Source organism: Triturus cristatus, chromosome 1_1, assembly GCF_964204655.1.
Source record: "Triturus cristatus chromosome 1_1, aTriCri1.1, whole genome shotgun sequence".
Classification (NCBI taxonomy): Eukaryota; Metazoa; Chordata; class Amphibia; order Caudata; family Salamandridae; genus Triturus; species Triturus cristatus.
This window is the reverse complement of record NC_140579.1, coordinates 16,067,785-16,087,773: the sequence shown is the minus strand read 5'-3', so window position 1 is coordinate 16,087,773 and position 19,989 is coordinate 16,067,785. Positions and strand designations below refer to the sequence as shown.

At 48.2% G+C, this 19,989-nt stretch overlaps 1 protein-coding gene across 3 annotated transcripts in view; it reads left to right on the top strand.

Annotated features, from left to right (window-relative positions):
* PPP1R10 (protein phosphatase 1 regulatory subunit 10) overlaps window positions 1-19,989 on the top strand; it is a 79,679-nt gene that overhangs the window by 49,702 nt on the left and 9,988 nt on the right. For all 3 annotated transcript variants that reach the window (XM_085636513.1, XM_085636165.1, XM_085636596.1), the window contains 9 exons: window positions 14,893-15,007; window positions 15,368-15,454; window positions 15,746-15,881; window positions 16,585-16,636; window positions 17,012-17,089; window positions 17,210-17,389; window positions 18,472-18,583; window positions 19,020-19,129; window positions 19,231-19,331. In XM_085636513.1, the coding sequence (XP_085492639.1) occupies window positions 14,901-15,007; window positions 15,368-15,454; window positions 15,746-15,881; window positions 16,585-16,636; window positions 17,012-17,089; window positions 17,210-17,389; window positions 18,472-18,583; window positions 19,020-19,129; window positions 19,231-19,331 (963 nt within the window). In that variant the 5' untranslated portion in view covers window positions 14,893-14,900. The remainder of the gene's footprint in view (window positions 1-14,892; window positions 15,008-15,367; window positions 15,455-15,745; window positions 15,882-16,584; window positions 16,637-17,011; window positions 17,090-17,209; window positions 17,390-18,471; window positions 18,584-19,019; window positions 19,130-19,230; window positions 19,332-19,989) is intronic.

Below are 19,989 nucleotides of genomic sequence, written 5' to 3'. Positions count from 1 at the left end.
ACAAGCTGGGTACCGCTAAAGAAATGAACATTCTTGGCTTCTATATTTAGACTGCTCAGCTGCTGTTTCCAGGGGCCGCCCTCTGTATTCTCGTTTTGTGAAAGTAAGCTGGCCATACACAGGTTTCTAGAAGGACTGCCATTTATTCCAGGCCTCCTTTAGACCTAGCCGGACCAAATCATTTAGCTCTTTTACTGTTTTGGGCCAAGTGCAAGTTGCATTTCTGCCTTTGGAGATGGCGCAGCAGGTGCAAAACACAATTTGCCTTTTTTGTGCCATTCTTGAAACTGCATGTAAACTTCAAAAGCACCTGACACGTTTTTTCCTTCTTTTCCAATGAGAACTGTGGGGTGGATTGTGCCTGGTTTCTGCACTGGACATTGACCCATGAAGTACCACACTTGCATCAATAAATCTATTCTCGCTTTAACTATCGCATGATTTGTATGTGACCCTTAGACTTGTGCCTTCCTGTGCTTAACTTCTAGATGGCGCTTAAATGTATATCAGGCCTGCTCCCGGATAATGTAGTTCCTATGTGTTTGGTCATAACATGATGTAATGCTAGATAATTATGTTCTTGACGGCAGCTGCTTTCCAGTTTTACTTCCAAACTCGTCAGTCCACAATTTGGTTTGTACAGATGAGTCCAATGGGGCGGTGTGCTGCTTTCCAATGTTCATAAATGGACTGTCAAGAGGCCTCTGTCAAGCGAAGCAAAGTGAACCAGGGGCAGTTTTCTCATTCATTTGTTCGCCATTAGATACGCAAGCCCCAGTCATAACAGTTTGCTCATTTCGTCTATACCCATGCAAGCTCCCCGAGTCTACCCAGGCTCAGTGTCCTACTTGCAGTATTACTTCATCATAGCGTGTGCCTCTGCCCCCGCCTGCCACTGTATACACTGGTATCCTGGCTGGCATGATCACCAGCTAACCACCACAAAGCAGTTGGACAGGTGATTGAACATGCTGGTTCCCGCCTCACAAGGTCATTTGTCCGTGAAGATGCATTTGACTTCCATGACATTGTCGGGCCCAGAGGAGTGTAGCAGAGCAATGAAGTGACTTTGGATCTGCTCATGGTGTCCATGCACACATGCTTCATTGTTGGGCTATGTCACTGGGCTGTGATGTCATCATTAGTCCTCAGCTTATCAATAGGTCATAGGACAATGGCTCTTGGTTGCCTTTTCGATGATGTCATAAGTCTGGCTTATCCATTGGGTCTCCCATGTCATTAGGGAGTCCCTTGCTCGCTCGGCCTCCCTTGCATTGATACCATTGGGTGAATGCTTCAGCCTTTGTGAAGCAGTAAGACCAGCGCTTCACTGATGGGCCTACTTTCCAGTACGCCGTTGAATCAATGCCGTAAGGCTTTAGTCTTTGGATACCTGGCTACTCCACGCAGCACATCTTGGTCTATGGGTGGCTTTGAACCAGGAATGGCGACTTGAGGCCTTTACTTCATTTGGCAGTGTCCTTCCCCATGAAGTGATTGCCTGGAAGGTCTGTACCCACCATTGAGGTGGTCATTGCGCTTTACCAGGACTCTAGTCATTCCCTATACTTTGGGTAAGACTTTCACCCACATCATGAGGAGGTGATTTATCGAAGTTTACATCCTGTTAACATAGATTTGGCACAAGGGCATTCCAGCCATTTTAGTGGAAGATGGCTTCATCCCAGGGGCTTCTTGTGATTTCAATAGGGCCGAGGTTGCCGTGACGCCACAAGGCACTGCTTTTGTTTGGTGGTATTGAGATCTGGCTGTGGTGACTTGGTCGTGTCTTGACATTTTGGTTCATGCTGCACATGAGCTTGCTGGTAAACTAGTATTTGCCTTTCCTCGCAAAGCCCTTAATTGCTGTTGCTTGACCAGGCCCTCCCTCCTAGCCAATTCAGTAGTGTGATCGTAATCACCCTCGATTTCACTTCTAAGGACAATGACTTGACCATGAATCTCCCACATGTATAACACTGTTGGGTGTACTTGTCTGAAATCTGTCGATAGCTTGGTCAATAGTTCCTACTTCTTATATCTTGGGAAATGGTTACTGTTCTGCCTCCATGCCGCAGTCGTGACTGAAGCCATAACCAGCTTGCCTTTGCCAAGGGGATGTCCTTGGGTCTAGGATCTGGTCCCTACATAGCTTGCCTCATATCGAGTCCTAATGAGTCTTTTTTTAATTTTTCCCCCGTACCCTACCAATTGGTCTTTCATCCTTATGTCTTTATCAGATACTTGCTTTGCCTTTTGAATTCCCTGCGTTTTATTGGATTGGAGTTGTCCTGCTTGGTTGACGTTTCTGCCCATTAGCGTCCAGGCTCTGCCGGCCTTGGTTTGAACTCCTGGCTAGCTCTAGTGGGCTCAGTTTCTACCCATGAACATCTCCACTTGTCTCCTGGTTGGTCATCCTTTTATCTGTAAATAACCTGAGCAGTTCAAGGATAATGAGAAAAGCAACGCATAACTTGAGAAGTTGATGTCCCAAGAGAGACTTGACTAGTAGAAGTCCTTGACAGGCCTTGATCCGTTAGAGCCATGACCTTCCACTCGATAAATCCTATACCTCGTGTCTTCTGTCCAGTCACCACAATTATTGTCTGTGGCCGCTGAACTCTCACATCTACTGTTGATCTCTTCTACTAGAAGTGTCTGGATTTGTCATGTTCTGTATTTTATCTCCCTCCTCATGCAATCTTGGGGTGCCATCCTCCCTGGCTTCTCTCGCCCGTGATCTCCTGGGTTTGGTGGCTCAGTGGGTTTGGGTGCTGAAGGTGTACACCATGTGGTCACAGGTTGCAATGCCAGCAGTCCTCTTAACATTTCATTTTCCACAGCGTCTTAGTTGTCAAATCTAGCTGTTACAACTAGGCCTGGAGGAAGCTGCCCGTTGGTCAGTGTACCAGGGCGCGAGCAGATCCAGAAGTGTTATTTTCGAGGTCTTCTCTGGTAATGTGTTGAGTTCCCTTTGAGCAGCTTGGGATGAGGTCACACGTAGTCAGCACAGTTCTGAAGATATCTACAGTCTTCTAACATCAGTTTGTGTTTCAGGAGGCCTCCCTTCTGTCTGTGCTTACCTCTGCCAGGGTGTTTGCCATGTAAGTGCTGTTTAGCAGAGCCTTTCCTGGAGCAGATAGTACACTTCCCCGCCGTTCGTGTGTCCCACTTGCCAAAAAACTGGCCTGACAATTTCTTCAGTTGTGCATGTGGCAGAGATACAGAAGTTATTAGACCGCGCCAGCCGTTGGGTTGCAAAGGTTTTATTCTGGGCGTTGCATGAATTTGGCGAATTTACAGCCAATTCCTTGGTTGGCTTTGTCCTATCCGTTGGCTTGGTCCTGTCCGTTGGCTTGCCTCCCTCTTGTGTTTTCCCTTCTTTGTGGATAGACTTGCTAACTTTATCCTTCTGCTGGCGTTGAGGGACCTACCGTTTCTTTTTGGTTAAGCACACTGTCAGGGTATGTTTTTCAGTTCCCTCCCATGTGTGGTTCTCCCTTTGTTGCTCTCATTAGTGCTGTTTCACCCCCCCCCCCCCACCCAGCATTATTTTTAATACCATATTTGTTCCTCTGTGGACTCCCACTTTTTTTTTCCGGATGCTAGGCTGCAAATTGCTTCCAAACCTTCAGCATTGAAGAAAGTATTTTCCTCCTCCCAATTTCTTTATTTTCCAATCCTTCTCGTGTTGGAGTCTTTTATTTTTTTTTTAACACATTTCGTAGCTGCGGCATCCGTCTTGAATTGGAAAAAAAACTGCATAATTTCCTGTACAGGCGGCTCTCGTTCTTGTTACAGCTCGTACAAGGCAGAATTCTTCGCCGCTACTGGCTGGGACCGCGTCTCCGAGATCCACCATGCATGGTGAGGCATGCGCCTACAAAATAATGCACCTTACAACCCCCACCTTTTCTTTTTTTCCCCCCACTTTTTGGCTGATGCTGTAAAGTTTTCCTAAAAACTTTTTGCATTCCCAAAAGGCATTGGCAAAACCATTAAGTGTGCCCTGTTGACATAGCCCGTGTGGTGTTTTTTTTGGTACTGAATTGAAATTACAGATTTGAGGCCGTCTTATGTAGCCTGTTGTCACTCCCTGTCTCCAGGTGCTCCAAATAAGATGCCTAAAGGTGCATTCCATTGGAGATGAGCTTCTAAGAAGACAGCTAGGTCTTAGCGAGTTTCCTAAATGTAAAATGGGCCGATTTGAAACTTAGTGTAGTAAAGATTTGAGAGCTTGGATTTCTTGTTTTTTTTCTTTAAACACAAACTCATGGTTGCTAACCGATCTTGAATGCATAAAGGTGTTATGTGAACTACAGAAAGAAGAATTTAGGGCTATTTCCATAAAATAGTTTGTGCCCAAACTGTGCCGATTTTAAATATTAAAAAAATCCGACTGGGAGCCATTCTAGTATTGTAGTGTAGGATAGGATCAGAATTATTCTTATCAGAATTCTGAGATGGTGAAAGGAAGTTTTGCCTCTTGAGGCCATTTGTGATTCAAGGGTCAGTTGTGAATCTCGAATTGTTCCTAGGTTACATAAAAGCCGCGCTTTTCGGGACATACTTTTTTTTCTTTACATTTTAGTTTATAAACGAAAGAACAATTGCATCTAATGCCTTTTGCGACAGTACAGACACGCCCATCTTTGAATATACATCAACTGCCATTACGTTGTTTAGCCTCTGTGTTATAGCATCTCTGCACAAAGTTTTTATTTCAGTGACTTCCATTAAACAGGTTGGGGTGGATCAAACACATCTGTGGTAGGAGTCAACAGAAGCAGCTGGGTTTTATAACAGTTGAGCAAGAGACCGAAGATTGGATAACAAAGGGGAGATTATTGATTTTTGTGGGACCCATATTAAGAGATTTAGGTGTATCGACAAAGTACCCTAGTTGGACAGCTTGTGCACACCCTGACAGGAAGCACAGCCATTTCATAATGCCACCACCTAGTGTCTGAAATAGTATAACCTGGTCAAAGGCAGTAGAGATTAAGGAACATTGTACCTCCTCCACTATTGTACCATCTGGAGGTCATCTGTCATTGAAGCAACAAGTTCTGTACTCCCCTGGTCTAAACCTTGCTTGTGAAGGGTGCATGAGGTTGTTGGATCCTACGATTGAGTTAACCGTCTCTTCTAAGAGTTTTGACTTGAAAGGCTGCAGGCAAAGATTTTTTAGGCAGTAGTAGTCCTGCAGCAGGTTTAAAGTTACCTGGGACAAGACCCCGAAAAAGGAGTTTAAAATTCCATGGACGAATGGGCTTGTTTAGTACTGGATGCGTTTACAATAGAGGCTGAGGATTGAACTGTCTGGTTGTCTGTTTTCAATTTGATTAAAGTCTTTGGTAGTAATCGGTTACGTGTACTGAACCGGGAAGGCCTAGAAGAGTCGGCTTGGGCGCGGTCTTCCAAAGCCTTTGATAGGTAATCGGTTATGCGTAGTACTTAACCAGGAAGGCTTAGAAGAGTCTGCTTGGGCGCGGTCTTCAAACCGTTGATTGGTAAACGGTTACATGTACTTGACCAGGAAGGCCTAGAAGAGTCTGCTTGGGTGCGGTCTTCAAGCCGTTGATAGGTAATCGGTTACATGTAGTACTTAACCAGGAAGGCCTAGACGAGTCTGCTTGGGCGCGGTCTTCAAGCCGTTGATAGGTAATCGGTTACATGTAGTACTTAACCAGGAAGGCCTAGAAGAGTCTGCTTGGGCGCGGTCTTCAAGCCTTTGATAGGTAATCGGTTACATGTACTTAACCAGGAAGGCCTAGAAGAGTCTGCTTGGGCGCGGTCTTCAAGCCTTTGATAGGTAATCGGTTACACGTAGTACTTAACCAGGAAGGCTTGGAAGAGTCTGGGCAAGGTCTTCAAGCCTTTGATTGGTAAACGGTTACATGTACTTAACCAGGAAGGCTTAGAAGAGTCTGCTTGGGCGCGGTCTTCAAGCCTTTGATTGGTAAACGGTTCCATGTACTTAACCAGGAAGGCCTAGAAGAGTCGGCTTGGGTAGTGTCTGTTAAAGCCTGTGGCTGGCTACTAAGCTAATCTTGCTTTTTTTTTTTAATTTAAATTATTTTGGGAATGCTTTTGGGTAACTTTACAAGTTGCTGGGATGGCAGGATGTTATTAAGAAATGGGGAGTTCTTGGAATTGTTTGGAATAATTTCTTAGCCTGTTTGAATATTTTTGGGAGTGTTAAGCCCTTTGGGTCTTCCTGTTCAGATAGTTAAATTTGCCTCTTTGTCTTGTGTCATTTTGAAATATACATGGTTATGTTTCTTACAACAACAAATGCGTCTCTTTACTGGGTTGGGGGGGGGCATTTGCATGTGGCGTGATTTTTAAATTCCTACCTTGATGCTATATAGTACTGAGGTCGCCTCGGGTCTATAAACCTGGCCTTGTAAAACTTCAGCATGCCTGTGCGTCCTGTATCCGTATGTCTGCGTTGTCTTCTCTGTTTGGAGCCTAGTACTCCCTTCAGTTTTGTCGCACTCTTACTACCTGGCGGAAGCCTTGTAGTGCTCAGGCTTTGTCTCTGGTTCACGTTCTACAACTCTTCAAGCGCCCAGGAAATTCACGCTCCATGTAGAGTTTACTTAATGTTAACTTTGTCCATTGTTGGTTGGGTGTGCCTTGTCAGTCAATAAATGGTCTCTTGTAGTTGCTCGTGTTTTATTACACCAACAAACCTAGACTAAAACTTTAAAGACCACTCTGGTTCCTTCTTTAGATGTGACCATTGGTAACAGAGGCCCTTGTGAATGTAGCAATCCGATGAATGATGTCACCTTAGGTCTCGAGACCCACCTGACATCAAACATTCTGCAACGCTTAATGAAGATTGGGCAAAGGATAGGATGGGCCTTCACGCAAACTTAGTGGCACTTTTATTTCCAGGGTGTTTATTGGTAAACGTTTGTTCCATTTCATCACCGATGAGTCCATGGTTCTTGGAAGGAGTATTTTCACAGTAGTGCATTCAGGGCTGTCCACCATACACAGTAGTGAATTCATGGCTGTCCATACATGGTAGTAAATTCTTGGCGGTCCACCATGCACGGTAGTGAGTTCAGAGCGGTCCACCATACACAGTAGTGAATTCATGGCTGTCCATACACGGTAGTGAGTTCAGGGCGGTCCACCATACACGGTAGTGGGTTCAGGGTGTCCACCATACACGGTGGTGAGTTCAGGGCTGTCCACCATACGGTGGTGAGTTCAGGGCGGTCCACCATACACGGTAGTGGATTCAGGGCGGTCCACCATGGACGGTCGTGGGTTCAGGGCGGTCCACCATGCACGGTAGTGGGTTCAGGGCGGTCCACCATACACAGTAGTGAGTTCAGGGCGGTCCACCATACACGGTAGTGAGTTCAGGGCGGTCCACCATACACGGTAGTGAGTTCAGGGTGGTCCACCATACACAGTAGTGAGTTCAGGGTGGTCCACCATACACGGTAGTGAGTTCAGGGCGGTCCACCATACACGGTAGTGAGTTCCAGGCAGTCCACCATACACTGTAGTGGGTTCAGGGCGGTGCACCATGCACGGAAGTGGGTTCAGGGTGGTCCACCATACACGGTGGTGAGTTCAGGGCTGTCCACCATACACGGTGGTGAGTTCAGGGCTGTCCACCATACACGGTGGTGAGTTCAGGGCGGTCCACCATACACAGTGGTGGGTTCAGGGTGGTCCACCATACACTGTAGTGAGTTCTGGGTGGTCCACCATACACGGTAGTGGGTTCAGGGCGGTCCACCATGCACGGTAGTGGGTTCAGGGTGGTCCACCATACACGGTGGTTAGTTCAGGGCTGTCCACCATACACGGTGGTGAGTTCAGGGCTGTCCACCAAGAAACCAATCTTCTGTGTTCTTCGAATCTCGCTCTTTGCACTTCAAGCTCCCTACTTTTTTTGCTGTTGGCAGTTTAACTTTTTACACTTGCCTTAACGCTGTGACTTGTTCTTTCAGCTTGGCTTTTTCTTGTGTTTTTTGGATAACTGAGCTGCTGTGCACCATTTTGTGAGACATGCAGTGCTTCCTCTTATAAGAATGGTCGTTGGGTGGTGGGTCATTGTTGGCTAACGTGTTGAGTGCACTGAACGTTGCTATATGTCGTCTTCAATTGATAATTTACAACCAGGGCAAACTGACCGTTTCTTATGCATTTATATATTGAATGATTTCTCAGTTTAGAAGATTTCTACATTTATACACTTCATGGTTGAAGTTGTTCAATATACTTTTTAAATGTAACAACATAATGAAAATTTGAAAATAAGTTGCAGTTCTAACATAATAACATATTTTAGTGGTGTTATAGAGCAAATGCAAAACGTCTTTGACATTTCATTTGAAACTGAACTTTTTTTTATTTATCTAAAGAAAAATCAGCTTTTTCTCTAAGGTCAGGGCACGGTCCTGTTGTATGCTATAGCTAAGGGTTAGGCGAGGTATAGAACCCTTGCTGTCGGCTGGGTCAGTGGTAAGCAATGACTCGCACTCTGAGCAGGGCTGTTCTGATGTCTGCTTTTCAATAACCGCTTCATTATTGTGCTCTTTAGTCTTAAATAAGGATGTGTGCTGACAGTCGGCACCTTCTGCGACTGCGGAGAACCTCCACTCCCTGTACGCGCCCCGGAAGGACGTGATAAGAAGGCCCCCCCTGGTTCTTTTGATAGGCCTTCAAGTAACTGTACTTTTATCTCTCTAAAATTTCCGTTTGACTTCAAACTAATTCATGCATCGTTTGGACAGTCCTCGGAGGAATATGGACTATATTAAAAGGGCTCTTCAATTGTGACCGGATATCTTAGTCTCCTTTGCTAAATGGCCTTTTTATGTTTGTCCCCTTTACAAATGAGCCATAGCCCATTGTTTTTTATTTTACATTTTTATTTATTTTTATGTGGCAATTTACCGCAATAAAAGCAACTTACAGGCATTTACTTCAACTTGCGTGGTGTGCACATTGACACGCCTTGCAAAACGTTAGAGTGGTCGTGTACATTCTTCAATAAACCTGTTGTATTATGTGTTCTAAAATCTCAAGTCTGGAAATATGGTTCCAAATGCCCTGAAGGCTCAGGCCTTTTGGGTAGTATTTGAGTATTCTTGCTGTTTGTTGGATCTTTTACTTTATTGACACTATTAAAAAGCTGATCTCAGAGCAAATGACGCCTCTTGAGGAAACTCCTAATCAGTTCTCCAACTCCATCTCTGAACCCCACTCAAATCCACCTGACAAATGTGCCGCTGCCACACATTGTATTAAAGCTACCATTCCAGGATCTCACTTCTGCATGCCTGCTCACACTCACCAATTCTTCGTATTGGCCCACCAAAAACCAGTATTTGGTGACCTGGTAGACCGCTCGGCAGATGTAGAACTGCCACCTGTACCAGTATCCAAAATGTCCTGCCCTTTTTGTTTTTTTATGCTCTTCTCCTATGCTTTGTTAGAGAAAACTAGAGCCGCAGATACGTTGTCCATGGTAGGTGCTGTTCTTGAAGGAGCCTTCAGGTTTGACCGCCCCATGGTAGAAGAAAGTTCTGAGAGTCTAACCTGATTCCTACAGAACGAAGACGACAGAAGTGCGACTTGGGTTGAGCTGGTATTCATACCAGTTTATTGTGTCTGTTGGAGGGGGCATGACGTCTCAGTAAATTCTGTGTTTAGTCACCTGCTGCCATTATGGTAGGAACAGTTGCTCAATGAGACCGCAGTGAATTGACACCTCCACATTTAGTCGTAAATCTGCTGCAGAATGATAGGTACTGTGCTTCAGCCCGGTTGTTCATTTTTTTCCCCACATGTAAATATGCATGCAATGCTAGAAGTACTTGTAACTTCGGTTGCTTTTGTGCTTGTTTTTTGCTGTCAAGGCAAAGTTAAATTTTCGTTTTAGTGTTTTGAGAGTAGGGAAGAGCTAGTTGTTTGCTGTGGTGCTGGGCCTATCCATGGTCTGAGGCCTGCCTGCCTGCCTGGTGCCGCTACCACTTGCCACTCGGCTGCTGTTGGCGGCCAACATCTTATTTTGCTTCACCATGGTCCCCGTTCGCTGGCCTTGCTCTTCCAGGAATGTGGGGCAAATCTTTTCAAAGCCATGATTGTCTCATAAAAGCCGTCTAGTTTGAGTGCCTTCAGCCCTATAGCTGTTCAGGCAGCATTGATTTTGTCGTACTTTGCTTCCTCCCATATTACCATTTGCATCTTTAGTACTATATCGCCCTAATCTATAAAGCAAATGATGGATACAGGGATGTCCTGCATTAGCAGGCATTCCAGATTTCATATCTTAAATTTAGCCCTTCTGCTCTGATCGAGCCCATATTTTAGCAATAAAAAACATTGTTGGCGGTCCTCCGGCATTGAAGACCACATAGTCTCTCCTGGGCCACGAAATTAGGGTTCAATCTCTGCCATGGAAAGCCATTTTTTTTAAGGGTGCCGTTTCAAGTAGTCTAAAATTAACATTGATAGTTTGTGAATTTTCAGCTGCGACTAGTTTTGCTCAGTGGTATCTTTTCTGCTCTTACTCCCCTTTCACTGTGAGGAGTGTACAATCCAGCAGGCAGAGTATAGGCTTAAAATAATCTTGCTTCTCATTTAGGTACCAGCGGTCGAGCCTCGCTTTGCATTGACTAACGTCTGGTATGGTAATAAGACCTGCAGAGATGACCGGCAATCCATAGAAATCTTAACTGCGTATGGTGATGGCAAGTGTTTATTTCCTCAGAAAAAAATGTTCGCTGCAGGCTTGCAGTGCGCTAAAGGTGTGTCACCTTTGCAGGTTTTAATTGAGCGGCTTATGAGGGGGGGGGGGGGGGTTTCCAAGTCAGTGGCTCACTTACCTTATTTCACTTTTGCACTGTTTCTCTGAATGGGTCCCCAGTGTGTTAGATGAGGCGTTGAGGCTTTCAGTCTCCAGTCATTGTCGAGGGCTTCTCTTGGCTTGAGCAGCTGGTGCCAAGAGTGTACGCTTCCCAGGTCATATGGCTTGGGATTGTTGGGCTATGGTGCAGAGGTAGCACAATGAACTAGCTTGTGGACACAATAGCAGTCTTGGTTTGGTTGGTGGCATATCTGCTTTTGCAAGCCTTTACACTTGAACATGCTTTTATAGTATTTGTATTTGTATGTGGATTTATTAAGCGCGATTGATGCCCGGGGGCGTCCAAGTGCTGAGGGACCAACAGATGTATAGGCAGAGGCGGGGATAGTTTCCAGAATTATTGTGGGGAGTTGAAAAGAAGAGTCTTGAGCTGTTTCCGGAATGAGGTAAGATTAGAATTGGCTCTCAGATGAAGAGGAAGGGCGTTCCATAGCTTGGAAGCGTTATGGGTGAAGGTCCTACCGCCTGCTCTGGCTCTTTTTTTTCTGGGTGCGGTGGCCAGAAAAGTCTGGTTTGACCGTAGGTTTCTGCTTGGATGGTAGTGAGAGATTAGGTCGCGGGTGATGATTGGGCCTTTGTCCCAGAAAGCCAGGTGGGCAATACACAAGGCTTTGAAGTGGATTCTTTGGCGGACTGGCAGCCAGTGTAGACTGGTCAGACTAGCTCTGACGGATTGTCGGCGTGGGAGCTGGAGCAGTGTCCGAGCTGCAAGTTCTGCACTGTTTGAAGTCTCCGCAGTGTGTAGTCTGGTGCAGCGAGGTATAGGACGTTATTGAAGTCCAGGCGGGACTGGATCAGACCCTGGATGGCCACTTGTTTTGCCTCCATGGGTAAAAGATGAAGAATTTTTTTGAGCATTTTAAGAAGGCCAAAACAGGTGGCGGAAAGTTTGGTAGCTTGTGTGTCGAATGACAGGGATTTATCGAGCCACACCCCAAGACTCCTGATGTTGTCCTTGGGTGTTGGGGGGGGGGGGGGGTGCCCAGACAGGGTGGCCACAGGGAATTGAAGGAGCTAGGATTCGCGGGACCTAGAAGCATCAGCTCCGTCTTGTCCCCGTTTAGCTTGAGTGATGAGGAAGACATCCAGCTCTTTACTTCCTCAAGGCATTTACAGAGTCCCCCGCTCATGGGAATGTTGGCCTCATGTGCCAGTGAGACCACCAGCTGGGTGTTGTCCGCATAGGAGATGATCTTAACTCCATACGGACGAACAACCTCAGCCAGTGGCCTCATATAAATTTTAAATAGCGCCGGGCTTAAAGAGGAGCCTTATGGGACCCCGCACCTTAAAGGTCTGCTGGTAGATTCTGATTCACCGTCGAATACCTGAAAGGATCTGTCTTTCAGGAAGGACTCGAACCATAGCCAAGCCTGGTGCTTGACGCCAACATTAGACAGACGGTTCAGCAGGATGTCATGGCTGACCGTATCAAAGGCCGCGCTGAGGTCAAGGAGGATCACTGCCACTGATCCTCCTTGGTCCCAAGATTTTTCTGGATTCCTCGGTGACCTTGAGGAGGGCGGTCTCGGTTCCGTGCTTGGGTCGGAAGCCTGTCTGGGTGGGGTCTAGCAGTTGGTTGGTTTCTAGGAAGGAGACCAGAAGGCTGTTGATGTATTTCTCCAACACCTTGCTCAGCCAGGGAAGCAGGGAGATTGGCCGATAGTTGCTGAAGTCTAATGGGTCCAAACTGGGTTTCTTCAGCAGTGCTTTAACCAAAGCCCGTTTCCATCCAGGAGGGACTGTGCCGGAGGAGATAGAGGCATTCAGGAGGTCCATTATGATGGGTAGGGTGACCTGAGATGCCGACATTATAATGTCTGGTGGGGCTGGGTCGTTGGGGGAGCCAGATTTGACTTTCCGGGCTTCAGTTTCCAGAGACGCCAGATCTAGGGGGGGGAAGTGAGCTAGTGTAGTGGGAGTCTGTAAGATAGGGTGTGCCAGGACTGTGTTAGTCGAGGCTGGAACGGAGGTGGCCAGGGGGGAAAAGGAGGCGTAGATTTTGTCAATTTTTTGGTGTAAAAAGGCTGCCACATTGTTGCAATGCTCTGTGGATGTGGTTACAGGTAGGCTGGGTGGTAGCTTGGAGACATTTTTTACTATTAGGAAAATCTCCCTAGGTTTTGATTTGGCTGACATGATTTTGTTAGAAAAATATGCCGCTTGAGTGGCTTTGATTTCTTCTTTGTACTCTTTAAGTAGCGTTCGCTATTGGGTTTTTCCTATTGGAGAGAAGTCCAGACGCCATTTCCTTTCAGCTTTCCTGCATAGGCGTTTCTTTGCCCTAAGGGCCTCTGAATACCATGGTGCCGATTTGTGGGAACGTTTTAGAGTGGTTTTTCTTTTGGGGAGAGTGTTGTCAAGGGATTGGGTGATCCAGTCTTCATAGGTCTGGTCAGCTAGGCGTGGATCCTGCTCCAATGACCGAGCTGCCTGAGCTTGTGAGACTGCCTTGATGAACGCTGCAGTGGAACCCTCTGTGGGCACCCCATGGGCCTGTTCCGCAGGGACCAGAGCCCGATGGCAAGGATGTGACGTGGAGGCTCCTGGGATGAGACCTGGTTGGCATGGCAGACTATCCTGCTTGCAGGTGCCAACCGTTGTGGGCTGGCTGTTGCTGTATTTCCAAGACGACTGACGGACCTAAGACACAACAGCTACAAAATAAAGGCCCAGTGGCAGGAGTAAACTCCTATTGCGTAGAATGATTATTTTCGATACTCAGTATTTGCCGCCAACCTTACTCCGGATAAGATTTCACCCACTGGCTCCTCAGGTCATTTACTCGTAACTTAGCCTTTCTAAACCCAACCACGTGCATTTGGGAGAACGTGGATTGGGTTTTCCTCCAGCGTTCAGTTGTGTTACACCTTTCCTTTAGCTGGGTTCACCATGCCCTGTATTGGCCCGGTGCTTGATTTGAAAGGCGTCGATCATGAATAGGAGCGCAAGCAACCCTGGCATGGTGTGTAAAATGCAAGGGCGCTTCAGCTCTTCACCAAGCAGTTACACGTCTCCCATCCAGAGTGATCACATGGTTGACAATGGTATCTACTAGCTATAAAGATGGTTTTGTTTGGGAATTTGGCGTGGGCCGCTCATAGTCTTTGCTGAGAAGCGATTACGTGGGAATCTTGGCGTGGCCCGCTCACAGGCTTTGGGGAGGAGCGATGTTTCTGGTGAGGGTGCTTGAAGATGCTGTCAATCCTTTCTGGCCAGGACTGCAGTCCCCACACCTGTAGCACTTTCTTATTCCTTCTTCAGAATACAAGCCATTGTAGTCCTATTCAAAAAGATCTGGAAGACTTGGCCTCTAGTCTTCCTTTCTGGCCCTGTCCGACTGATTTAGTTTTCCAAGTAGATCTTACGAACCCTCAATGGGTACTGTCTGCTCTGCCCCGAAGATCCTTTCCAAGGCTTGTTCACCTTGACTTTTACCATGCTCTTGCATTAGAGGTACAAGAGCTTCGACCATCTGATTAAAGTGTATGATGTGTGCAAGAACTTTGGGTAGAACCTGTACCATTTCCATGTGCAGGCAAGACGTTCTTTGGGTTACACTGGCTGGACATTAAACTTGTAATACGGCAAATAGAGTTTAGTCTGTCCCATCACACCCTACAGTGCCTGCCTACAAACACCTACCCGTTTTCTTTATTCCTCACTGTGTTCAACCTTCCTCGCTCACCCCTAGGTTACTTCTCCCAAGAGAGGGAATAAGAATTACGTGGTGCCACAGGGTAGTATTGTTGTTGGTACTTTTGCAGCATCAAACTGCACCTGATGGTAATTTTACTTAGCAGCTCCCCCGAGGCTCCTAGGATAATTTAATACTGACTCTTCAGACACCCTGAAACAAGGCGCGTGCGTTGTGACGAGTGTGTGGTTGTGGTGCTGTGTGTTGGCCTTGACTTGACATAGATGACCGTTTCATTCTCACAAGTAATAGTCTAACCACGTGTGCTCCATTTGTCCCCCTCTTGCAGAGTCAACAATGGGCTCTGGTCCGATCGACCCCAGAGAGCTCTTGACGGCCCTGGACGGCTTCCTTGGGAAGGATGGCGAAGTGAAGGCTGCAGATGGCATCACCAAGATTTTTGGGTAAGCTCTATTTTCTTTTTCAAAGGACTGTTGGAAAGATCCAGTTGCGTGTCTTGCTTTACTCTTTCGATGCCCCTTGTCGTTAGACATGTGCATGCTTTATGCAAGTCGGTGGTGCAGGATCAGCGCGATAGGCTGTCCGTGCCTTGCATTTTAATGATTGTTATGATAGGAGAGGTTGGGCCGATCATGGTCTTTGAGCATGTAAGAATGGCTACTTGTTCAGTCACACACTATCTGGTGTTATCAAGCCTGAGCCACAAAGTAATTGGTAACTTGTCTACTAAGCTGCCTCTCAAAGACCGCTTGTCCCACTTGAGCGCTTATCTCTTGCCCACTGACTTCCCTTTATTTTCACAGCCTCATGAAGGAGTCTCGAAAGATGGTAAGCCGCTGTATCTACTTGAATATCGTCCAGCAGACTCGCTCTCCTGATATCCTCGCCAAGTAAGTCTTCGTCATCGTCTTTGTATGTGCTCTCGTTCTGGAGTCTACTGGTTCTTTTGGGGATGCATACTTTTGATTATCCGTTGATGGTGTGTAATTCTTAAATCGTGAGTTCCAAGTTGGTGCGGCATCATCCTTGCAGATTTGGGTGCCTGTTTGAGTGCCTTGGACACCAAATGGGCTCCAAAGGCGTGTGAATCTGATTGAATGTGTGATCTTGGTTTTCTTCACAAAATGCCCCTAGGACGTTCAGAGGCAGTTCCTCACTGAAGCATCTACATTTTCCCACAGGTTCATTAAAGTCGGAGGTTACAAGCTTCTCAACACATGGCTGACCTACTCCAAGTCCACTGGCAACTCCCCGCTGTTGCAGGAGATCCTGATCACGCTGCAGAGCCTGCCGCTGACTGTGGACCATCTGAAACAGGTGAGCTCCTGTCCACCTCTACTCATGGCTCTTCCAGTGCTAAGAAGGTCATCTGTACTTGGCAGATTCCTAGAGCTTGGATTGGCTCGAGAATGGGGCTGTGCTGCAGTTTCCATGTGTTGTGGCAGGGCAGAACTCCAGGGCACATATCTGACACCCTTTTCCCCTAACCCCCTCTGCACTGTTACTTTACTCCTTGTAATCCCTGTGGCTCTTGTCCTCCCACCCCTCCACCCAAAGTTCATCTGTTTACAGCTTTCCGATGATTCGGGATTGAGAACTGTCCGAGTGCAGACTCGACAGGACGTGTCCGTGCGATATTTAAGACACCTGTCGTTCCTTTATCGCTAGTGGTTTAGTAGCTGCTGCTGTTGGTGTTGGTGTTCGTGCGCTGTGTTCTGCACATGAGTTTGGCCAGGCTTTGTGGGGTGCGTAAGTTTCCAGGCTGCTAAGTTAGAGTTGCAGAAAGGCAGCAATCTGGCTTCTAGTAAAAGGGGCAATCTGTTCCAAAGCCTAACCTTGTGTCTGCCTCTGCTGTGCAGCAGGTGAGGTCTTGTATCATCCATGACCTGTCCTAGGGGCCTGATGGACATCATCTCTGCACCTCGAGTCTATGATAGAGCGCCACATGCTCTCTTGTACAGAATCTGATTTGTGTAACGTTGGCACTTAAATTTCATTTTTTTTTTATTTCTGCTTTCAGAACAACACCGCAAAGCTTGTAAAGCAATTGAGCAAGTCCAGTGAGGATGAAGGTGAGCTGAAGCCCCACGCATTGGGTTTTTCTAGAGCAGGCAACACCAATGTATGTGCTCTCGCATGTTCTGTGGGCCGCCTGGAGGGCAGGCTGCCTGAGCCTTGTGTGCTGGGTTCTACGTTGCACAAGCTTGACCTTTGCGTCAGGCCCTCCTGCCCTCTGATTGCCAGCACTGTGGGCTCTTCGAAGTGGCATCTGTATGCCAACCAAGGCTTCTCTTCTTGGTAGATTTTCAGTTAGTCATCAAGACTAGCCATGACACGTGGGATTTGGAGAAAGTGAAATTCCTGCCCAATGGCGAGGGGGTGAGGGGTAGTTCGTCCTTTTAATGGGTTTAATCATGCAGCACTTCTAACTGAATTTTTATTTTCAGAGGTGCGCAGACTGGCAGCCATTTTGGTTGATGAATGGATGGGCATTATTCGGTCTCAGAGCAACGCTCAGCCTGCAGGTAAGGATGGAGTCTGGCCTGACTCGTGGAGGTGGGGAGGGAGGGTGGGGGTACCTTAGATGGAGAACCTACTTTGCCAGAGTTAAGATGTTTGTCCTAATACTGCTGCCTCTTCTTCAGAAAAGGAAAAGAAGAAGAAACGTGAAGATGGCAAAAACCGCTCTCCTGTCCATGAGAAGCCGCAGGCTGCAAAGCCGGAGGTGAAAGTTGAGATGGAGGACGACACGCATGAGAAAAGGAAGGAGAAGCCAAAGACCCAGAGGACAACAGCACCCAGCCACGCCAAGTTCAGGTCCACAGGTGAGTGAAGCTGCAACAGTTGCTCGGCGGACGTGCTCTGAGGGCCTGCCTTGGCGGACGTGCTCTGAGGGCCTGCCTCGGCGGACGTGCTCTGAGGGCCTGCCTCGGCGGGAGTGCTCTGAGGGCCTGCCTCGGCGGGAGTGCTCTGAGGGCCTGCCTCGGCGGGAGTGCTCTGAGGGCCTGCCTCGGCGGGAGTGCTCTGAGGGCCTGCCTCGGCGGGCGTGCTCTGAGGGCCTGCCTCGGCGGGCGTGCTCTGAGGGCCTGCCTCGGCGGGCGGGCTCTGAGGGCCTGCCTCGGCGGGGGGGGGCTCTGAGGGCCTGCCTCGGCGGGGGGGGGGCTCTGAGGGCCTGCCTCGGCGGGGGGGGCTCTGAGGGCCTGCCTCGGCGGGGGGGGCTCTGAGGGCCTGCCTCGGCGGGGGGGGGCTCTGAGGGCCTGCCTCGGCGGGGGGGGGCTCTGAGGGCCTGCCTCGGCGGGGGGGGCTCTGAGGTCCTGCCTCGGCGGGGGGGGGCTCTGAGGTCCTGCCTCGGCGGGGGGGCTCTGAGGGCCTGCCTCGGCGGGCGGGCTCTGAGGGCCTGCCTCGGCGGGCGGGCTCTGAGGGCCTGCCTCGGCGGGAGTGCTCTGAGGGCCTGCCTCGGCGGGAGTGCTCTGAGGGCCTGCCTCGGCGGGCGGGCTCTGAGGGCCTGCCTCGGCGGGCGGGCTCTGAGGGCCTGCCTCGGCGGGCGGCCTCTGAGGGCCTGCCTCTGCATCAATCAGGGATTTGTGAAGCGCACTACTCGCGCTGTCTCAAGGAGCTGGGGGTGGGAGTATGGGGAATTAAGGCAGCTCAAATTCTCATCCAAAAAGCCAGGTCTTGAGGCTCTTCCTGAAAGCTTGCAGTGTGGGGGGTTTGTCCGATGCTAAGGGGGAGTTCCTTCCAGGTCTTGGCTGCAATGTAGGAGAAGGATCGCCCTCCTGCTCTGGTTCTGCCGCGCTTCATTAGTAGCTCTCGTGCTGCGGCCTCTAGGCGCTGGAGGAAGCCTCAGTGCTTCATTGGTAGCTCTGTTGGCGAGAGCAAACGTGACTTGTCTCTTCTATCATCCTAGGTCTTGAGCTGGAGCCTCCAGCACCTGCCCAAGGGCCTGTGAAGAAGAACATCAATGCGGTTGTTATTTCAGAGAAATACAACATCAAGATTGCTCCACTGAAGAGGCAGAGGTGGGTACAGTTCACCAGCGCTGGTAAAGCCACGGCTGTGCTGTGAGGCAGCAGGAGGGAGGGGAAGCAAGATTCTGTCCTGGGAGGGTTCAAAGGGGAGAGCAGCAGCGCTGTCCTGTGACACTTAAGTACATTTTGAGCTATTCCATGTGCTACTGAGGTTAAGCAAGGCTTTAGCAAAGTACTGAATATTGTTGTAAATTGCAGGCTACGCATTGAGCAGATATGCGTCTTATGGCGCAAAGTAATGTTTTTGATCACAAGTTTAACAACTTGAAACTCCCCCCCACCCCCGCCAACTGGAAGGTCTTACGTATTTTAAGTAAGGTTCTACCCACTTCAGCTACTCGGGTCCTCTCTGCATGCAGTGGCCACATTTCACATCTCTCTCCTTGAGCCTTTTGTAAACTGCTAGCCTCATCTTCTCTGTTTGCAGCTCTGTTTCCAGTCCATCTGAGCCCCCACCTGCTGAAAAGAAGTATAAACCTCTGAACACCACTCCCAATGCGGCCAAAGAGATCAAAGTGAAGATCATTCCTGCACAACGTAAGTTGGTCATCCACTGGCCTCCCATTTCTAACTCTTCTCTCCCCCCCTCCCCCCCAACTGAACTGCTCAGCTCTGACCAGCAATCTGCTCTCTTGCAGCGATGGAGAGTTTGGGCTTTTTGGATGCATTGAACTCTGCCCCGATCCCTGGAGTAAAGATCAGGAAGAAGAAGAAACCCACATCGCCAACTTCCAACAAGGTAAGCCCCGCGAGGGCACCCGGCATGACCTTGGTGGCTGAACATGCATTACATCAGTTTGCAAGCTCAATGTATGACACTTTTTAATCTCAGACCAGAACATGCTTCGATCATGAATGCAGAGTCCAGTATTCTCACTGTCACAGAACCTCACCCTGTTAGACAATTATTTTCTGAGGCACGCAACTCTCCCACTAAAATTCAAACTCTGCGAGACACAAGTTCCTATTGCCCGCAGACCGTAGCTTTTGAGCCTTCCATGTCTCTGGCACAGTCATTTGAAACACTTTCAAAGTTCCACCATGCCATTTTCAACACTTTCAAAGTCTTCACAGTCACTGATGCAGGTGGGAGTTGTGAGAAGTTCTTGCTATTGCAAATAACAATGGTGCTATTTGCACCAGCGCTATTCACACTGCTGCAGGGGTGTCCTTTTGAAACAATAGTTTTGCTCTTTCTGTAATTTAATTGACAGACCATCTTTAAAATTCAAATAGCCTAAGTCACAAACAATATCTGCCTCATTCCTAGAAAGCACAATTATTAAAACTTGGCCTGCCTAGGAGCATGATAAAGGTGTGAGTGACTCATTATTCAGGAAAACACTAGATGGCAGCAATCTGCAGTTTAATGTTAACTGAACTTGCACCGCTTTTCA